The 22,331-nt window shown below is 43.0% G+C and overlaps 1 protein-coding gene across 2 annotated transcripts in view; it reads right to left on the bottom strand.

Moving 5' to 3' along the window:
- adamtsl3 (ADAMTS-like 3) overlaps nucleotides 1-22,331 on the bottom strand; it is a 91,707-nt gene that overhangs the window by 1,634 nt on the left and 67,742 nt on the right. For both annotated transcript variants that reach the window (XM_079669211.1, XM_079669212.1), the window contains 17 exons: nucleotides 17,520-17,631; nucleotides 17,292-17,430; nucleotides 17,150-17,200; nucleotides 16,580-16,784; nucleotides 15,553-15,700; nucleotides 14,760-14,844; nucleotides 11,171-11,478; nucleotides 9,549-9,678; nucleotides 6,724-6,934; nucleotides 6,296-6,475; nucleotides 6,058-6,211; nucleotides 4,566-5,550; nucleotides 4,038-4,165; nucleotides 3,224-3,344; nucleotides 1,421-1,625; nucleotides 967-1,076; nucleotides 593-813 (listed from right to left, as the gene is read on the bottom strand). In XM_079669211.1, coding sequence (XP_079525337.1) covers nucleotides 593-813; nucleotides 967-1,076; nucleotides 1,421-1,625; nucleotides 3,224-3,344; nucleotides 4,038-4,165; nucleotides 4,566-5,550; nucleotides 6,058-6,211; nucleotides 6,296-6,475; nucleotides 6,724-6,934; nucleotides 9,549-9,678; nucleotides 11,171-11,478; nucleotides 14,760-14,844; nucleotides 15,553-15,700; nucleotides 16,580-16,784; nucleotides 17,150-17,200; nucleotides 17,292-17,430; nucleotides 17,520-17,631 — 3,493 coding nt within the window. The remainder of the gene's footprint in view (nucleotides 1-592; nucleotides 814-966; nucleotides 1,077-1,420; nucleotides 1,626-3,223; nucleotides 3,345-4,037; nucleotides 4,166-4,565; nucleotides 5,551-6,057; nucleotides 6,212-6,295; nucleotides 6,476-6,723; nucleotides 6,935-9,548; nucleotides 9,679-11,170; nucleotides 11,479-14,759; nucleotides 14,845-15,552; nucleotides 15,701-16,579; nucleotides 16,785-17,149; nucleotides 17,201-17,291; nucleotides 17,431-17,519; nucleotides 17,632-22,331) is intronic.

The raw sequence follows: 22,331 nt of genomic DNA, 5'->3' as shown, positions 1-22,331 counted from the left end.
GCATCTCCACACGATAAAGACCAGACAAGACAACGTCTAGTTTAACCTATCGTAAGCTTTATTAACCCTGAAGGAAATGTGTGTGCATGTGAAAACAACAGACTTATAAATACAAAGTGTATAACAGGACCAATACTAGTCATTGCCTTAAAAAACAACAATACAAGTAAATCGGTAAAATAAGTAAACAAGAATAGAAACATAAATTACAACATCTTAAAAAACAAAGAAAATGTGTTTAATAATCAATATTGATATATATATATTATTTATGATTTATTTTTGATATGTAAGTCTATTCTTCTCACTTTATCTGCACTATCTGCTTTTGTAATAATGCTAATTTTTTTGTTTGTAGTACAATGCTAAATACCCTATGTGTGATTATTCAGTACAATAACTGAAGGGTGTATAGCGTTTATATTTGTAATGCTATTTGAACATAATCTTGTTTTTATTCCCCTTACATTTTATATGACTCCGAGGAATTTCCACCATCAACAAATGCAGTAATACTATATTCAACATGGTATATCAAATATTTTTTAAATCAACCAGTTCTACATTTTTCCATCGTGCAGCTTCCCCTCACCTCTGCCGCAAGACAGGATGTTGCATCGCTGCCAGCTGGGGGGGCGGGGCCTCCACATGCAGTGATGTTCCCGCGTGGCCTTCCCTGTCCGGCGGTGCGCACAGGTCACCTGACGGGACTGGAAGCCGTGCCGTCCACAGGTGGCGGTGCACGGCGTCCAGGGCCCCACGCGCCAGTGGAGTAGACACGCCTCTGTGGAGCAATTCTTCAGGGAGACGGGTCTAAAAATACAAATGCATAACAGGAAATGGTCAGGAAGCTCGAAGAAATACATGGGGAGGGGCTTTTACACTGAAAATGTGATATTATCTATTCCACATCAACATCATATTTCCACTCCTGATATACATTTATATTATAATACCCATATTTACCTCTGGAGTCCACTGCACATCCTGTAGGGGACTTTGGTGGTGTTTATGTCCTGGCAGTAAACATGGCGGTGCTGTGTAGCCAAACTGGGACCCACACATTGACCATGACACTAAAAAGGGAAGATTTCATTAGAATTACAAGCGAGTTCAGCTTTTTAGATGACATACTTCCTTGTTCCAGCCAGAAAGACATGTATTTTTAAACATGATGTGCATGTCATTAACAAAGATACAAAGGGTGACTTCCCTTACTGCAACACATCTTTGGTTACTATTTAAAGAATGATTAGCAGGGGGCTTCCCTGTACACCAAAAAGTACTTGGCATATGAAAAACTCCCCCAAATGAACAGACTAAGAACTGACACACAATGTCTAACGTTGAACCTGTTTCGAACTAAATGAAAACAGCCTCTATGTACAGAAGTGTGTGTAGTGAATGGAAGCAGACTCACGGCCCCCCAGCTCGTGGAGGCCCACCGGGCGCAGGGCAGCTGGTTGCAGGGCCGGCTGTCGGGGGGTCTCCTCCCGCTGCCCAGGCACTGCTGGCTCTCCACCTCTCTGGATCGGCCCTCAGGACCCTTCAGACAGCGGACACTCCTGCTCTGGGACCCCCCTCCACAACTGGCTGAGCACGGTGACCAGGGGTCCATCCGCCACCTAAAGCAACCACAGAGGAAAAGTGGACAATGACTTACAGTGTTTATACAGTTATAATAATAAAGTATCAATCTTTGTTTTGGCCAACAGAGGCACTCATCACCTAAAAGGACATGTGTTGTTCCTTTAGAGCAGGGGTCGGCAACCTTTTTGATATGAAGTGCCATTTAAAAAAAAAATTGTTATCAGCGTGCCGACAATCGAGAATTATCAACGGGGGGGGGGGGGGGGGGGAGGGGTTGAGGAGCTTGACGCTCTTGAACTATCAGCCGGAGGGCGGGGGGAGCCTCGCTGCGGGGAAGCAGTGTGTGGACCTGTCAACGAAACTTACACATTTAAATAATTGGTTTAAACGGCATAATAATAAGGACAATCGTCCGTTCTGTGATTCTCCAGAACACACATGTTATGATATTAGGGTCATGCAGAGTGAGATGAGATCGCTGTCCCTTTAAGAGAGAGAGAGAGACGTGTGGCTTGTGCATGTGTGTGTGTGGATGGCAGAGCGACAGTGAGGGGGGAACGTGTGTATGTTTCTGGAAGTGAAACGAGGCAGCAGAAAAACAGAGGTCTGTGATGTATTTTGTGAAACAGAAGAACAGCTAAATAAATGCAACGGCCTCCCAAGAAGACTTTGCCTCTCTCCAGTCATTTAAGCTAAAGCGGGTTATTCAACCTGAAGCTTGTTGCTGCTGCCCTCCTCGACAACGGTCTGGGAGCCGACAGGAAAGTTCAACACACAGATGGCCAGTCCGCCCCTTTGTAGCATATTATTTCGATGAGCAGATCGCCACTGGGCTTTCAACTAAAGACACAGCCACGCAAAAACTGCGGCATTTGTACAGCTCCTTATGGGGACTGCAATTAGTGAAGTGCTTTCCTCTGTGGTGAAACGATCAGCACTGCACCACGGAGGAAAGCGGCAGAAAGTCAGCGGGGCTGCGTTGCGTGCATGGCTTCCTTCTGCAGGTAGACGCGCTCTGGCGACGGTCTCGTTCAGGATGCGAAAATACAATTTAAATATTATTGCACATTTATTCCACTTATTCCTAGTGTGCCACTGGTTACGGTGCCGCGTGCCAATGCTGGCACGCGTGCCAGGGGTTGCCGACCCCTGCTTTAGAGTAAAGACATGTAGGCTACTTATCTATAGTTAGTCACTGCATAAATAGCGGAAAACTCCACAAGGGTACCAGCTGGAAGTAATGTGTTGCTGTGGAAAGAGGCAGCAGAAAAATGCATTTTACACACCTAAATAATAAATATCAGTTTTAACTGTACGCTATATTTAGAATATAGTTACTGCTTTAATTTGTCATCAGACAGTCTTACAATTTGCTTCTGCCCCCATACACAGCAGTACATTGCTTTTTTTCTCGATGGCACTCCTGTTTTTTTTCCCCCCAAAGGGCCAGTCACACACTGACCATGGAGAAGTACTTCATAAAACTCCATATACCTTTAAGTCTTTAGCATTTTGCTATCTTGGAAACATCTGAGTATTTTCCTTGCCAGTTCTCTAGGTACATGTAGTAAGTTTGAAATGCAAGTAAATGGGGAATCAGGAATGTGACCAGCATGTAGTAGCAGCAGTGTACCTGAGGGGGCAGGCCTGTCCGTGGCACAGCTCTGCAGACTGGCTGCTGTTGCTCCTCTCAGAGCAGATAGGCCCATTTGCTCCAATGCCATTACTTTGGACGCAGCTTCTTCCTTTGCCACCTGAAAACAGACATTTAAAACAATATTATTGTGCTCAGCAGAAATTTAAAAAAGACACCATATAAAACTGGGTGTATCTGAAGATGATCTTGACACCAAAAGTCATGAGATGTGTTTTTTATATAGGCATCAAGATAAATACAATGGGTATAACCACTTTTTGATTTAAAGCGCAGGTTGGACACTTTTCAGCCCCTTTAAGCCCCTTTATCTTCCTTTGAGGTCAAGTGAGTGGGGTGCACCCATTAATCTTCTTTGAAACATTGCCTGCAACCTTTAATTGTTGTCGTATGGGGAAAAAGAGTGCCGGAGCATCAGGAAGACCCTGCGGCCGGCGGCTTTGATCAAAATGCAGCAAGGTCGCCAATAATCAGGCTCCGATGAGACGAATGACAGCACCGCTCAGATATGAACGCGCTGTGTCAAGCTTTGGACATTCCCAACCACTGAGACACCGGGGTATGCAAAACACTTTAAAAAGTCCTTAGTTGGTCTCTAACCTTAACTGTGTATATACAACATATTTAAAGTGGTAACCTGCTTCGTTTTCTTTTTTCTTTCCTTAGAAATTAATTTAAGGTGTTTGTTGCAATTTTCTAAGACATTTTCCTTCACTATTATTTAATAAGACCCCTCCAGAAGTGAATTAGCAGGCAGTTTATTCCAACATGCTAGAAGTGAGATTCGGTGTACCTGTAATCTGCAGCCAAGATGAAAGAGATGTTGTTCCAAGACGATTGTTGGCCGTGCAGGTGTACAGACCCTCATCCGGCTTGCTTGGAGACTGGATCCTCAGTGAGCCGGAGGACAACAGGCCTACTCTGCCAACACGAAGACAACACAACCACTAAATCCGCTACTTTTAACAACAACACCTGCAGATTTATTGATGCCTGAAAGCCCACATTAAAGGTCCCCTATTATATTGTTTTTACTCAATAGATTATAGGTCTCAGATATATACAAAACATGTCTCTGAAGTGTTTGGCTAGAAATACCAAACAGATCATGACCAAAAAAAATCGTCATAAAGTGACCAAAATCTGATCCCCTGAATTTTCAGACAGGTTTTTATATAAATGGATCAGGACAAAAAGAGAGGGAACCTTTTTTCCTGAAACTTTCAGAATCTGTTTACACAGAGGGGACACATGTTTATGTATAAAAGACATGAAAAAGTGGATTTTGCATAATAGGTGACCTTTAAAGGGCAGTTCTTACCTGCTGTTGTATTGCAGCTCTTTGCCGTTCTTTGTCCATGTCAGGGATGGTTCGGGGTTCCCCAGGGCCTCACACCTCAGCTCCAAACTAGCAATGGGTTTCTGCAGCAGAGCCGGGACCCCCACATGTACAGTCATTTCAGAGGACGGGACCACCCCCACCTTCCGGGGCCGCTGGATTATCACCGGGCTTCTTAGCCGCGGAGCTTTGATGCTGGGTTTACTAAGCGGGGGCACCGGTGTGGAAGATTCTGCTTTTTCCGGGGGGTGAAGAGTAGACTCATTGTTTTCGCCTTGTGTGATAGCGAGCTCACTGAGCAACTGTGCGATGAGTTGCCCCTCCCTTTGTCCTCCTTCAGAGAGGTCGTGCATGATCTCATCGAGCCTCTGGGTGTCTGCTATGAGTACGAGCAGGCTAGAAAGTTCTGAATTGGCTCTCTCGTCCTCCAGGGTGGAGCGGTTCTTCTTTGTTTTATCAGCAAGGTCTTTCTCATCTTGGAGAGAGCCTTTGAGTTCAAGCAATTGCTCCACAATGTTGTCGTATCGGTTCAGGGGGACGGGTAGCTCCTGAAATCTTTCTCTCATGGCTACGTCTGTTTCCCTAACTTTTTGTTGTTCACCCCCAAGGAGCCATGACACTGGAGCAGAGAGCTTGTGTTTGCTGCCGATGATCTGAAGTACAAAATGTTCCCGTGCCTGACCTGCGACACATGTGTAAATCCCGGCGTCCGATGCACGAAGCTGCTGAAACTTCACGTATCCCAGTGATGTCATGGAGAGATGCGGAGGGACGATTAAGGGCTTTCCCTCCTTCAACCATCGGATTTGGCCTTTGCGGAAGTTTCTAGTTGGACAGCGAAGGACTACAGTCGTCCAGGGGAGCAAGTAGGCATAGCCCCCCACCACCAGCTGTAACTTTTTCCCCTTCCTCCACTGGATATACACCTTCTTCTGGCCCAGTATGATGGGATTGGGTTTGAGAGAGTCTGTGAGGAAATTAAATTACAGATTAATGATTTGATTTTGATACGATTTTATGAGAATTTCCATTAACAAGTCACGGTCACACCTTTTTTTTCCACTGGTTATTGGTGGGCTTATGTTACAGTTATGATATGCTCAATTCATTGATGTTGAGAGGTGCAGTAAATCAAATATCATGTTTATGTGATATGAAAATGATGGTGAAGTTCTGAAGTAAAACTAGTGTAATTCTGTAAGCAACTGCTGATGTTAAAAAAACGTTTTTCTTACACATCTTTCCATCAAATTGTACACCAAAACATTTTTATGATGCAAGTCAATGTAAAGACTTTGCAGCAAATGTTCACAAAGTTACTAAGTATGTAGATATCTGAGTGTTTAAGCATATTTATGCCTCATTTAGATAACATCATTTACAGTGTTGATGCACTATGTTAGCACAGCCCTGATGTGAACACAGCATAAGCAGCACATTTTGACTAAACAGATCCAAACAGAGGGTGTCTTACTCTCACAGAGCCTGAGGGAGCATGGTCTGATTTTTGTGGGCCGGGCTAGCAGGGAGCAGTTCTCGGGGTCTAAGTTCTGATGTCTCCGATCCTCCCCTTGTCTTCTGCACACTGCCTCTAGTCTCTGAATGCCGTTTCCACAGGTCACAGAACACTGGACGGGTAAAAAAGATGTTGTAAGACATGAAGCAGATCCTGTTGGGTTTGCAAATGGTATATTTAGAAAAGGAGGGTCTACCTGGGACCAGTCAATGGTGACCCATCGAGCTGGGCACTCCAGCTTGGCGCAGATCTGCTGGCTCGGGGGGCTTTCGGACGGACAGAAGGTGTCAGGCAGCTCGAGGATGCTGCCATCTGCCAGCCGCTGTTTGCACAGGACCTGCCTCCTTTGAAATCCACCTCCACAACTCTGGGAGCACTACGAAAAAACAGATGTGCCGGGGATTACATTAGCAATAAGGGCTAGACGCTTCAGTCTAATTGCTGTGCCAGGCATTTATGTTGGTGAACTTCCTAAAGCCCATTTCCAACTCGACAAAACCCCACTAACACCCACTTACGTCTGACTTTTGTCTTCACTGGGAAAGGTTTCAATTGTATTTCAGGCCTCGGACAAATAACTGCAGTATTTACAATAGGGATGGAAACACAAGTGAGATCCTTTACCTGTCCCCAGGCTCGAGTGTCCCACATGGGAGGACAATCGAAGCGGTTGCAGGCTTGGACCGGGATGGGTTTGGGGCTCTGACAGTCTTCATCCCGCAAAACCTCGGTCCGGTTGCTGTCCCGGGAGGGTCGGTGAGAGCAGGCCACAGTGCGGGTCATCAGACCAACCCCACAGCTAGCAGAGCAGGAGCTCCACTCCCCAGTTTTCCATCTGCAACACAACGCTCAGCATCAAACTGCGAAATGTTGACAACCAAATGTAACCTTCCTGTTTTAACAACACACAGTTTATTAACTTTTAAAGGTCCCTATTATACTCTTTTTTCATCAATAGATTATAGTTCTCAGTTATATACACAACATGTCTCTGAAGTGTTTTGCTCGAAATACCAAACAGATCATTGCAGCATTACCCATAATCCCCTCTGGAAACAGGGCTGAAACAAAGTGCTGATTCTCTGTCTGTTACTTTAGATGAAAATAAGGAGCTACTCCCCATGCCCCTCTGAGAGAGATTTGGTTAAAAAGAACACAATGGTGCTCTAGGAGGAGATTCAGGTGATAAGGTGGGGGGGGGGGGGTTACCTTGGTTGGTGATTGGCTAATGGTTACACAAGCCAAAAAAACATTATGACATCACAATGTGGCCAAAATCTGATCAGCTCATTTTCAGACAGGTTTTTATAGAAATGGATCAGGACAAAAAGAGAGAGAATCTGTTTTCCTGAAATTTCCAGAGTCTCTTTACACAGAGGGGACACATGTTTATCTATAAAAGACAGGAAGTGGATTTTGCATAATAACCTCTGTGGTTCCAGATTCATCAACATGCTTTATCTTTAGGGTAAATGCATATGTAGATAGCCACATTCTCCAATCTATACAGGAGTATCTTGATATTTTTACTTGATGCCCTCAGAGGACGCTCTCGCAGTCTTATGAATGTGCAAATTCATGAAAGTGAATACAAGTGAAAACGAAATAAGAGTGATTCATGGGGCCAGATACTGTCAGAGAAACATCAAATCTCCCACTGAATTTGAGGATATTTGAGAAATCCCAAGGCAAAATGTCTTCACTTGTGTTTTCCCAACGACCCCGATTTACCAATATTCTTTTTGATGCCGAACACATTTTCTTTCGAAAGAAGGATCCAGCTTCAAAGTTTTCTGAGCACATTCATTCTAATCTTGAAAACGATGTGGCATGTGTCTTTGTCGCTATGCCTTTAAAAAGGCTTCGTAAAGCTTCGGCTTTGACCGAGATGGCAGCGGTTTTACTTCTTGCTTGACAGATTAGGTGAATTTTCAAAACTATTCATGTTTACTCAAGGGTCCAGGGACTGTGGAGAATTGGGAATGAGGGTTTTTGTTCAGGATCGGTACTATACTCAAAGCCAAATCCTATGGCTGTTTCCCTTCAGAGGCAACAGTATCCAAAGAGTGTAGCTTAATATGCGAGGGTGAGGAGGCCTCAGGGAGGGAGTAAAGAGCCAAAGGAAACAAGTCCAATACAGCGTTTGTTGTGCCTGAAAACAAGACTCAAGGCCTGGAAAAACAGGCCGGGGCAGGCTGCAAGCCTCTGGCTTTTCTGACTAGAGTGGTGGAACACCGACACTGCGCACTGTGTTAATTTTAAACGTGTGGCCTACCGCAAAATCCACTCACCGCTTCGTAATATTAGACATCATGCTATTATGCTGTTTAGCCATTCAGGTATTTCATTTTGGGTTCTCGTTGTTCATCCACTGTATCCCAAACTGATGCCCAAAAAACCCTGAAAAAACATAACCCCAGAAAAGGATTGTACTGCTGTTTTGGCCGCTTTACTCCCTCAAAATCAGCAAAAATACGTTATTGTTTCCATTAATTCTTCACAAAGGATGAACCTTTTTTTAATTTTGCATAATTCATAAGGACTTTTCATGCATTATGATACAAAATATGTCATAATGTAATGGCAGATGCACATTTTTGATTTTGAATGATGGCCTGATGCGCTTTCTGAAAGCCTCTTGACAGGAAAAATGTCAACATTATTAACCTGTCCTATGATGCGTCATCACTAAAAGGACATTAATAGTAGTATAAAAAGCCAAATTAAAGCGTTTTTACAGTAGTCTTCAAAAAGGTATTGCTAACTTTTCCAGCACAGGTCTCCTGAATTTCTGTGCTGACAAACCAATTGAAAAAAGGTTTCATTCCAAGCACAATTTCACATGTCAGCCTAGCAGATATCACCACCGACACATGGTCCCTATTTTGTGCTTTATTCTCACAAGCCGTCCCGCTGGATTCATTTCCTGTTATCAAAGATACAGCCATCGATCTCTGTCACTCTGCTTCAGTATCACTTGGACCCAAGTGGCCTAAATGATCATTTGATTGGCCCATGTGGTTTAAAGTGAACGTAGTGGATTAGAAGGATTTTAATCTATTTTGTACACAACCACTGATTAGCCGGTATTAATTGATCCAGCTGGTGTGATGCGAGTTCTTTGATCGTCTGAAAGCTGAGCAGTTCCAGGTGCAGGACCCAGGAAAGGATCAGGGCTCTGGGAAACGCTGCATGAATGTCCCAGCTCTCTATATTGCATTTTTTTCTGGGTTACAGTCTTGGCAAACTAATAAAGAGCAGAGCCAGATCTGAGTCCTGCTTTTAATTAATATTTTCTTCTTGAATGCAGCCAAAACCTTTTTATTTAAAAAAGAAAAAACACATTTCCTCCTCGGTTTTACTGCATCCATCAATCATGTGTGTTTTTATGTTCGTGCGCAAACCATTTTAAACCAATGATAATGATGTATGTCTGTGATTTAGTGTACCTGGGTGGGCAGGGCTGGGTTTTGCAGTCCTGCAGCAGCTGGGGGGGGCGTCGGGAGCTCACACACAGACTCTGCTCGGCTGCCTCCCTCGTCTGCTTGTTCAGGCAGATGACCACAGCCTCCTGGACACCTGAGATCAGGAAACAATAACAAGGATGTCCAAATAACCATGAGCTATAAGGAAGGGTCACTTTTTTAGAAATGAATTATCTCCCTGTACCGTATCTGTTTGGAATGAATGACAACAATGCAACCTCATATTGTTCTTCTTAGGCATCTCTTAAATATTATCACCTTCACACGCATGAAGCATTAAAGCAACCCAAATATTATGGTACCTAAATGGAAGGCACTTTCTTTGCACATGGAACATGCAAGGAATTAGCTGGGCGTTATAACATTAAAAGCCTATCAGAGTTGAGATTTTCCTGAAATAGGGGTGTTGTTTAACCAGAAATGGAAGCCAAAGTAATTTTTTGAAAGAAAATTAGATTTTTTACACTTTAAAGTAATACAATGTCAAGATATTTACGTGTATAAATAATAATGTTGCTTCTGTATTGAGTGTAATCCTCGTTCCAGTAAACAAGCCTTAGAAACCGTGTTTGCTTGTTGTTTTTAGAACAGATCTGACAAAGCATTTACTTTTTCTGCATCCGTTTGACTAGTTTGTTGCAATTCAAAAACTGTTTATGTTTGCTTGAATCTGCAGAGAATCCGATGAATCAGTTGTGCGAAGTTATCTGGTGGTCAAACTGCAATAAACATCGAAACGGTGCAGCGGCCTGCTTCATTTCAGGACCTGAAACTGTGGATAAACTCTAAGGGTGTGCTGTCATGTCACGTTAAAAGCAACGCTACATAAATCTGTTTCAAATGTTGGGGACAGTACCAGCGAGGCGGGCACTTCAAACGCATCAGTGGTGTGATGGTCCACAGGAGCCCTTGTGTGTGTATGACACCTGATACCCCTCTGTAATCATCCCTGAATGTGAGTTTGTTGGGTTAGGGTGAGCACACATGGACAAAAGCCTACATCCATTTGCAGAAATTAAAGTTGTGGGGAGATTAAAGCGGGCCTGAATGAATGTTGGCAGGATGTTTGGGAACGCTGTGTCTGTCTGTTGCTGCATTCACTGCCACTGAGAGAGTCTATGAGGAATGACCTTTAGAACTACTTCCATTATCCTTTTAAAGCCTATACTGCCATCAACTGATATAGGTCACCGCTCACTGCTGAGATGCATCGTTTTACAGCAACTGGAAAAATGCACTACTAATTGAGAAGGGTAACTTTATCAGGATGTTATTTGATTTTGCTGATTCAACTGATATTTTCCATCTAGTCCCATTATAGGGTCAACATTTTGGTTTGGTTCCTAACTAAATTCCGGCAAAATTCATGTTATTCCCATCATTACTTCCATCAGTTGTACATTTAGTGCAATTAGCATATGTGAGCATGCTAAGACGCTGAACATTATACATTCTCATCATTGTCATGGTCAGCATGTTAGCATTAGCTCAAATCACTGCTCTGCCCCCTTCAACTTTGCATTGCTGCTCTTTCTCATTGTGCGGCTTTGCTTTTTCATATTAAAGCGTTCAGTAATGATCCGTACCTCCCCCACAGCTCTCTGAGCACTCGGTAAATCCCTCATACTCCCAGTCATGCAACTCCTCTCTCTCGGGTGTCTCCTCCTCCTCCTCCTCCTCCTCCTTTTCACTTTCTTTCCCTCTGTCCAAAACACCGGAGCAGGGCGTACGGTAGCAGGGCTGGCTGGTCACGGGCTTCACCCCGTCACACTCGTCGTCGGGCAGGTCGGCCACAGACTGGGAAAAGGACAGCAACACCTGGCACCTCACGGTCCGCCGCTGAGTCCCGGCGCCGCACGTCCTGCTGCAGGACTGCCAGGGAGCGGGGATGAACCTTGAGAGAATACGGGAAGATTAATCGCACACATAAATACATAAACACTTGCTGTAGTACACTTCACACACATATGCTAACAGACTTGGAAAGGCAGTAACATTTTTGGTTTGACTAGGACAAACCAGCAGACTTTAAATTACTTTAGTGCATTCCCCCTGTGTACAGCTTTACTTCTAAATTCATAAATCCATTGAGTATTTATGAAATCCAGTCCTGCTGTGGTTAATTGAACAGCTGTGAAGCATTAGGATCAGTTATTCTATGATAAACGGCTTTCATGTGCATCCTTCCTCGTCTTAAAGTATGGATCACAGAGGGAAAAGACTTCACGAATGCCTGAAGGCCCGTCAAGGTTGGGTGAGAGCTAGAGCCCCAAAAACTGACAGCGCCTCATAACAGAGATACTATCATTTGAAAGTTTACTCTTGGTCTTGAATGAAAAGCGTAGTTATTTTAAGGGTCAAGGAAGGGAAAATGTATTTGCTGCTGTGTTTTCCAGAACATTACAGACAGACAGACACTATACACAAAGGACAACAACAGACAATGTGGGGTACCTGAAAACTCTTCGTCCACATAAACCCAGCTGGACATGAGGGGATAAAAGGCATTTCATCAGACCTTTTCTACCTTTTCCATTGCGCAACTGTGTTATAGTCTTATATCCATCCATCTTTTATACTCCATCGTTAGCCCAAATATTTACAACATGCAGCAGCTGTCCTCTGCAGGGCGGAGCTCACCACTGTTTATTTTGGCAGATATACTTTACAAAACCTCAGTAATATCAGCAGAGTGCTTTGTAATTCCCACCACAACATCAGAAGACTAACTTCGCTCTTCAGCTCACTTTGTGATAATCATTCAGTCTTCAGTGTTGAGTTTTTCTTGGTACAGTTCTCGATAATAAATGACAGTTCTTTTGTTAGAAGTGTACTGTGGTTGTCCCCACAAATATAGAAGGACTTCTTTTTTTAACAAGACTTTTTAAAGCTGACATAGTTTTATAGTGATGTTGGAGCTTGGTTCACTTAAGGAAAAGCTTCCGGACCCAGCCTGACCTCACGGACAGTTTGCGGCTGATCTGATTGGTTGAGTGTAAGTGAAGCTCTAGGTTCAGGAAGAGGCTGTCGGCCTTGAAGTGCATGTGTGCGTGCCGCAGCAGGGACAAATTATGAGCATTCATTCTAAAAATCAAACTCTCCAAAGCAAATATGGTAGAATGGTTCAGAAATGGGTCGCGTGAGTGAATCAAGATTGCAATCTTTTACCGATTAACCTTTCAGCCCTAATTCCTTTTTTAAATAGTTTTTGGTCATTTTATTGAAAATTGGAATATGATTGGATAGGAATATTGTTCAACCCCAGTCAGCCAAGTTGTTTCGGGTAAATCACTCTCTGGGTTTATAACCTACCCAAGTACCTTCCTGCAGCAGGCATTATGAGATACATGGATGTCATAAAGGGACCAACCGATGTGCAGCATTCCTCCTGAGTTAACCAGTGTGACCACAACACACGGACACCCTGCTGTTTCATAAGATGCCTCAATAAAGAGCTCATTATTGCAGCAAACTGGGCTCTTTACGAGTGCTCCAGGACTCGTAGTGTTTTGGACAAACAAATGAATCACCAGCAGTTAGAGCTTGGAAAGAAAGCAACAAAGTCAACATGCGAACCCCACGGAAAAGTGTATCTTCATGCGTTGTTAAAGTACATCTGCGGCTTCGAAAACAATCGTGATTTCACTCACGGACAAAAGAAAAAGTTTTTTTGTGATATCTGCCAAAGCCCCTCGTTGGTCGTATCAAATGAATTCAATCAATGGAGATATTTTATTTACTCATAGCGGTTAAAATAATCAGTTCTGGCCTCGCTGTGGAACATATATGGGTTTCATTTTTCAAGCCGTTGCACAGCGGTGGCTCGGGGCCGACGTACGGCCTGGCAGTGGAGGTGCAATAAGTCTAACTCAGGAATGTCCTTCTCTTTCCGCTCACATCCGTAACCTGGCCCCATATGGTAGGCAGATATTGTTGTTGGCTTGTGGATGACTGCGTATTATACACAGATATTTATGTGCTTTGCGAGGGAAGTTTTTTTTTGTTGCAATAGAGCAAATTCATATGTCTTGGCGTCCCTCCCTTACACTCTCGCGTTCCAAAGATAAGTCACAGTAACAGATGTTTTGAACTGGCTAACATGGTCGCTAATACAAGGCATGCAAGACACTGGGTACAGTCCAAACATTGTCCATCTTCAGAGGCCTTTGTGAGTTCACTGATATGCGGGACATCTGGAAGCTTGCTGAGGTAATGCTGGTAGTCAGCTGCTTTCCAAAAAATATGTTTTGTCTTCCACCTTCAGCTCCCCCTTTAACCCTAAATAACCTCATACAGCAAATTCATTACTTAAACCTAACGATAAACACCTTCACTGGTGCGTTAAACTTCTTATTTACTCCTCTTGACATAACTCTCCTGCCACCGTGTCTGACAAACATTTGGCAGGTTTACAAAGAGGCCTATTTTGAAAAGCGCCAGGAAAATATTCACAGCTACAGCCACTCTCTGACTCCAAGTTCTTGCAAATGGCCTTTGACATGAACACAACCACGATACTGTTGGGGTTTCATGGCAGTGCCAGCCCTGTCAGCTTCAATTTCACCTCCAGGTAGAAGCTGCGCTCTGAGCTGTGAAAGCTGTTGTTGTTTCTGCGATCTGACTTCTTCTTCTGTCCGTGCAGAGTGACAGGGATTATTTTTCTGGGCTACGAAGCTTGAGAGGCTTTATTTGTTTCATCTTAGTAAATTATCAGAATTGTTCCAATATAATAAAGCATCAGTCACAGACATTTCAAAATGATTTCCAATTAATATCCTTTTTGTGTGCATGCATGCTCATGTGGCCGTGTGTTTGATGCTTGCAATAAAACATTTTAGGTAGTGCGAAAGGAAAAAACATAAATACAGAACATAAAAATGCCCCAAAAAGTAGGAGAAATATTTACAAAAAAATTAATATGGCATGGCATTTTTTGTATCAGTAAATATAAGTACAAATATATATGTTTTCCCATATAATGAAGCATCAGTCAGAGACATTCCGACATGAATTCCCATTAATAATTTCCTGCGCATGCATGCATGCGCGCGCGTGCGTGCGTGCGTGTGTGCGTGTGTGCGTGCGTGCGTGCGTGCGTGTGCGTGTGTGTGTGTGTGTGTGTGTGTGTGTGTGTGTGTGTGTGTGTGTGTGTGTGTGTGTGTGTGTGTTACTCACATTGGTTCCTCACCGACGCTGACCTCCTCGTCCAGCTCGATGGCCTGCTTCTGCCACACAGGTTTGGCCTCCACTGGGAGAGTATCTACAGAAATTAACACAGGAAAGACAAAGGATGGGAGAGATTTTAATTTAGAAATAAGGTTCAACATTAAAAGTTAAAACATGACAGAAGAACCCAATCTATTACATTTTTCGCCTATGTCTATAATGCATTATAAAAATGGGCTTCAATATCTGTTTAATTATAGTTTGCAATTTACACAATGCTTTGTGCAGGTTATAATGTTTAGAAAGATAGATACATACTATATTTATCCCAAGTTGGGAAACTGTTTTGTCACTGCAGCATTTTGACAGTCTATGCAAAAGAATTACAGATTTCGGAAAAATAGAATAAAATGAAAATAGAATAATTATATATACTGTACATATTCTCAGAAAATACATATATTCAGAAGAATATAAACACTATCTAAACACTACAAAATAAACACTACAAAATATAAAGAATAAATTAGAATACTCTCTTATGTACCAATCTACTAAACATATGAACATAGACGATATACATTCAACATTTGTGTACAGTAGCTTTAAATTAAAAGTAAAATACATCCTTTGAGGTAGTGTTTACCAATAAGAGTACAGCATGTGCAAATTGTTCATGTTTATAGAAAGGGAGAACCTGAAAAAATTCTGAAATCCTCTAGAACTCATAGAAAGAGTCTTTGAGCACCAGGAAAGAGCTATATAAACGACATGTATCATTATTATGACGAAACAGACCTACCGATGGATTTATAGCAGGGCACCGTCACCAGGCACTCCTCCTTGATGTGGGGCTTGGTGGTGGGGTTACAGCCTCCAGCATGGAGTCCTCTGTGATCGATGCACAACACCACCCTGTAGCGCAGACCCTGCCCACAGGTGACCGTGCACTGGTGGTGACAGGGTGACACGGTGGGACAATCGTGGATTAACTCACGGCGATTATCACACACACATTGGTTAACGTGTTAAGTCTCAGAATCCCTCGACTCGAGGAAAAGCAAAGAGACCTTCCAAAATCCCTGCAGCGTTCTGCTCAGGAGTGAACTTTGTGCATCCGCTGCCAAAACAAGCATTTAAAGGCAAGTTCACAGGGAAGAATGTGCTAGGTAAACAGCGTCCCGGGCCACAAATCTGACTCCCTGGGCCTCTGCTTGTGCACGTACGACTGGTGAGGCTGAAAAACCCCCACGAGGATGATGTATGGGATGTTTATGGTTAATGTAACTGCAACTCTGCCACATCAGTAAGCTAACAGGAGCATTAGATGATCAAGATGCAGCACCCAGATATACTGGATGTGTTTGGCAGAGGAAGAGTTTAAGAATATGTGCTGTTGGTTTTGAAAAGCCTTAAAGTTAGATGTGGTGAAGGATGCTTACATTGAGGTGAGCAGCACTCTGATTCACACAGGGAGCTAGTGTTTAAATCCAAGCATTCTCAAGTGTTCCCATCAAAATTCTGCTGGATGTCTGAAGAAGTCACAGCTCAGGCTGTCCTCTCAGTATATTTATATTAAGTCAATTAATCATGTTTTTTTTTCAGACTTAAAAAACAAATGAACATGATTTTTTCATTGAATTTCTTTTAGTTTGTGAGGCTTTACAGCAACTCACAAAGGAAAAGCTAATCAGTTAAATAGCCACTCTAAAAAATATAACATTTTAACTACTTGTTACAAGCTTTTTTCCTAGAAGACATATCCAATCAATAAGTACCTGTGATAATCATTAACAATGAGTGTTCAAACAGACAAAAAATGGACCTACAGGTGACCACTCCTGTGCCAGCCAGGTGGGGCAGTCGTAGGCGTTGCAGGGCTGCAGGATGGCCGTCTTGGAGGAGTAGAGACACTTCCACTCCTCAGTGGTGGTGATGGTGCCCTGCATGTCCTCCTCCACACAGGACACCGAGCGACTCTGGATGCCTCCGCCGCAGGAGGTGGAGCAGGCCGTCCAGGGACTGCTCTCCCATCTGACACCACAAATCAAAGATAGGTTGGTAAATGTCAGAATGTGTGTTGTTGGGTCACTATAGAGTACTGCAGGAATGAGTCATAAACCCCCCAAAAAAGAGTAATTAATGCACTTCTGGTAATCTTGTCTCAGAATGGTTTTCAGGTTAGACTGAAATAAGGTTTTTTGACGTTTTTTTCTATTACGTAAAATATAACAGTAAATACTCCACTTATTAATTTTTAAGCCCTTCCGTGTTTTGAAAAAGGCTGTTGCTAACAAGTGTCTGAATGAGACTCCAGAGAATACTAGGTTAATTCCGCTAGTTTAAAAATGCTCATTCCCTGCAGCACTTTATGGTACCTCACAGTTGAGAATACATACCGAGGCAGGGGGTGGTAGAGGTCATATGGCATAATTTGCTTGTAGCCGTCGCTAAAAGGCAAAATCAGTAAAAGAAAATGAAGATTTAGATTCATACAATCTACTGTTGACACGTTTTAAAGAGTGTTCTCTGCAGTCTAACCTGGCCAGGCAGAGCTCCATGTTGCACTCCTGGAGTTTGGGTTTGGGTTTGATGTTCTCGGGGTAATAATGACAATACTGATCCACCACCACCCGGCCGCTCCGGAGGTCAAAGCACTCTGCTGAGGTCAGCTGGTAGCCTGAGGAACAAGAAATGTCAATGATTTAGTCTTTTATCTGCCACAGGAGACTTTTCGGACCTATCCTTTTTTGCATTTTCTCCCCTCACCTCCACCACATGGGACGGAGCAGGGGAAGAAGTCGGTCTCTCTCCAGCGGTGGATGATGGGCTGGTAGTAAATGTACTGCACCACACTGTCCGCTCCACTGGAAAACTGCACCTACAGGAACAGTTTTCATGTTGTCACCACAAAAAGTGATAAATAATAACTGGATGAGAGTGTCAATAATTATTATAATAATAATAATGCTAAACTGAGGCTACAGCTCAGCCAGGGCCAACCTGAGGAGGGGAATTGAACAGGGGATCGAAGAGCACTTCAGCTCCTCAGACCCCCGGCGTATGTGGCAAGGCATACAGACGCTCACCAACTATAAATCACGAGGCAACATGCCCCCAACAAGCTCCGCCTCCTTCCCCGAAGAGCTCAACCACTTCTACGCTTGTTTCGACCGGGAGAACAAGAGAACGAATCAAATTCGACTTACCACCAGATGAACCGCCACTCACACTCTCCATCTCCGATGTCTACTCCACCCTGAGTAAGGTGAACGCTCGGAAGGCAGCTGGCCCTGATGGAATTCCTGGACGCGTGCTCAGAGCCTGTGCAGAGCAGCTGCCAGGGGTCTTTGCGGACATTTTCAAACTGTCCCTGGCCCAAGCAGTTGTTCCCACCATCTTCAAGACCGCCATCATCGTGCCAGTGCCGAAGCTCTCAACCGCTACGGCTCTTAATGACTTCCGTCCCGTTGCACTCACCCCCATCATCGAGAGACTGGTTATCTCGTACCTGAAATTCTGTCTGCCTGCTAGACTGGACCCATACCAGTTTGCCTACCGCTGCAACAGGTCAACAGAGGACGCCATCTCCACGGACCTCCACTCTGCCCTGACCCACCTGGATAGCCCCGAATGTTACGTCAGAATGCTGTTCATAGATTTCTGTTCAGCATTCAACACTGTGATCCCCTCCAAGCTGATCTCCAAGCTTCGCCAGCTTGGTATCAATACATCACTCTGTAACTGGATGCTGGACTTTCTGACTAACAGAACCCCAGTCTGTGAAGTTAGACAACCTCTCCTCCTCCACTTCTACCTTGAACACCGGTGTGCCACAAGGCTGCGTGTTGAGCCCTCTCTTGTGCTCCCTGTTCACCCATGACTGCACTGCTGTTTATGATTCTAATACCATAATAAAGTTTGCAGACAACACCACGGTGGTAGGCCTGATCAGAGGTGACGACGAAACGGCCTACAGGGATTAGGTACAGCACCTGACCTTGTGGTGTGCTGACAACAACCTGTTTTTTAACACCAAGAAGACCAAGGAGATCATCGTGGACTTCAGGCGGGACAGGAGCCATGCACACACCCTCATCTGCACCAACAGGGTTGCAGTGGAACGTGTGTCGAGCTTCAAGTTCCATGGCATTCACATCTCCGACGACCTCACTTGGTCTCTGAACTCCTCCATCCTGGTCAAAAAGGCGCAGCAGCGTCTCTACTTTCTACGGGGCCTCAAGAAAGCCCACCTTGGTCCCAGGATCCTGGTGGACTTCTACCGTTGTACCATCGAGAGCATTCTCACTAACTGCATCATAGTGTGGTACAGCAACTGCTCCGCCTCAGACCAGAAATCACTCCAACGGGCAGTAAAAACTGCCCAATGGATCAACGGCACCCAGTTGCACCATTAAGAACATTTTCCTCAAACGCTGTCTGGGCAAATCCAGGAACATCATCAAGGATGCCTCCCACCCCAACAACAGACTGTTCACGCTCCTTCCATCCGGTAGGCCAGGGGTTGGGAACCTCTGGCCTCCGGGCCGTATACGGCCCGCGAGACCATTTGGTATGGCCTTCGAGGTAATTTATAAACACACGCAAAAAAGAAAAAAATTGAAGAAATCTAGACCGCAAAAAAAAAAAAAAAGCGAGTGCCTGTTTTTCCTGGCCAAGATCAGGGTCCTTGAACACAACACGAGCCGAACGTGTCATCACGTGGTATGTCTCGTCTGACAGGGGTGCAGTTCTGAGGAGAGCACCAGAACGCCGCTCCGGCACTTCAGAAATTGCAGTACCCATAAGGAGCCGTAAACATGCCGCAGTTTCTGCGTGGCTGTGTCTTTAGTTGCCAGCCCAGTGGCATCTGTGCATCTGTCATACTGATCATACAGTCAATAACTTTGTTGTTATTAGCATCTGGTTAGCTAGCTATGCTAACGAATATAAGAAGCTTTTTCTCCAACCAGTAGGTAAAGGCACATCTTTATCATCATCTTTATTGATATCTTTATTTATTGTATCTTTATTTATCTGTTGTTATTTAGTTTTACTTGCTTGTAAGCGCTTTGAGCACCAGGAAAAGCGCTTTATAAATGTAATGTATTATTATTATTATTGATATGATCATTATAGTTATAAAAAAAATAAAAGAATAAAGTAAACAGGTATAAAATACTATATGACAGTAAAACAAAGTTGTTATTAATAAACAAGAATACACTTGTAAAAGTGATTTGTAAAATATCCATAAAGAAAAATAAATCTGTTTACAGTTCTGTTTCATATGGATGTTGAGAGATGTATCCATAGATCTCTTAATGTTGCTCTCAAAGTGCACCAGATTGATGGTTTTAACTTCAACATTTAAAAACAAATCTTCCCGGGGGAGCATGCCCCTCGGACCCCCTTAGAGGAGGTAAGGCCCCCCCCCCCACTTAAATCATGTCCACATGGATAGGAAACGAAATACATTTGCACACATCTTGTGTCCATATCACAACCGTGCACGTGCATGCATGCACGAGTCATGGTAAGATCTCTGGATTAAGAGGTTGCTTTTTCTTTGCACAGCATGAAAGAAATGCCAAATGAATGGGCTGTGATTTTAGTTCTTTTAAGCAGAGGTCAATCATTTGTACGGCCCTCGGAGGATGTTGAAAAAATTGAAATGGCCCTTGAGAGGAAAAAGGTTCCCCACCCCTGCGGTAGGCGTTACAGATGCCTCCATTCCCGTACCTCCAGGCACAGGAAGAACTTCTTCCCCGAGGCTGTGGCTCTGCTGAACTCCTCTCCATTACTCACTAGCATCATTGCACTCACCTGCACTGATTAAACGTACTTAATGGATATGTTATTTGCACAATCGTGTTACTATACATATAACCATTTTTTATTTCTTCTTATAATATCACTGTTTGTACATACAATCTGCACTTGCACTCTGTTAATACTCCGTTAATATTCTGTCAATACTTAGTTACATCTGTATATTGTAGATTTTATCCTCATTCAACGCTTCCTGTATTGTCAGTTTTTATAATATGCACCTTGTTTTTATTTATATATAGCACATCTTGCATTTCTGGTTGGATACTAACTGCTTGTACCTGTCCTTTGCACAATGACAATGAAGTTGAATCTAATCTTCGTCAATTAGAAGGTCCCCTATTATACTGTTTTTCATCAATATATTATAGGTCTTAAATATATACAAAACATGTCTCTGAAGTGTTTGGCTCGAAATACCAAACCGATCATTGTAGCATCCCATAATCCCCTCTGTTTCAGCCCTGTTTCAAAAGTGCTGATTCTCTGTCTGTTACTTTAGATGAAAATAAGGAGCCACTCCCCACGCCCTTCAGAGATATAGGAGGAGATTCAGGTGATAAGGTGGGCGGGTGCTACCTTGGTTGGTGATTGGCTAATAGTTGCACGACCCAAAAAATCGTCATAAAGTGGCCAAAATCTGATCAGCTCATTTTCAGACAGGTTTTTATATATATATATATATCAGGACAAAAAGAGAGCAAATATTTTTTCCTGAAACTTTCAGAATCTCTTTTCACAGAGGGGAAACATGTTGATGTATAAAAGACATGAAAAAGTGGATTTTGCATAATAGGTGACCTTTCAAATAAGGCCTCATGTTATTAGTTCGGGAAAGCGTACGAAATATTTCAGAAAACATAATTCCCGTAACCTCACGCATTCACCACATTGAAAAAAATGCATACATATTTATGCATCAACCCCGCTGCCATTCACTCACATTAAGTGAAGTGGAGACTTTTTAATATGATTTTCCATTTCTCCAACCTTTCCAGCACTTCGATATGATTTGGCTGTCTATCTTTTAACAGATTAGGCAATTATGCATTTATAACTCCTCAGATTTCTGTCTCGGGAATTCATATTTATTGTCTGATCCTGAGTTGTGTGTTTATGAAGAGGGAAGTTTTCACAGGCGTTTCCAAGTATAACTCTTAATGTCCACCCACTGGCCCTAGAGTGTCAGCATGTGAGTGTACGTGTGTAATGCATTCACAACACACACAATGTAAGCTCTGTCAAAAAATAATCCTATGCTCCAATACTGAATTATGAGGGGAATCTATGAATATGGATTTATTAAGTGTTGTGTTTTTACACTTACTGTATAGTGATTATTTATCGAGCCTCACATTCCTCGATGAGTCAAACACACATTTTTCACGTTAAGCGGAGGGGAAATGAAGAGTTGAGAGATAATTCTCTGTGGACTCATCGCTATGAAAAACTTGTTTTACATTACACAAATATAATTATTATTAATATACAAATATTGGATTTTTTCTTCTCTAGTTTGAAACTCTGGGTTTTTCATTATAATAAGCTGATAAAGCTTTATTTATAAAGCACTTTTCATTATGGTTTTATTGTTTATTATTTTCTATTTAAAATGTTGTATCACTATTACAAACTCTCTTTTATTTAGTTTGTAATTATTTAGAATTGTCTTTCCTAATCTGTTTTATAATTTATGTATTTGTTAGTAGTTTTTTGATTATTATTTATTTGTAACCAAGGATTTTATAT

The sequence above is a fragment of the Notothenia rossii genome, assembly GCF_949606895.1.
Source record: "Notothenia rossii genome assembly, chromosome: 3".
Classification (NCBI taxonomy): domain Eukaryota; kingdom Metazoa; phylum Chordata; class Actinopteri; order Perciformes; family Nototheniidae; genus Notothenia; species Notothenia rossii.
This window is presented reverse-complemented; position numbering and strand designations above follow the sequence as displayed.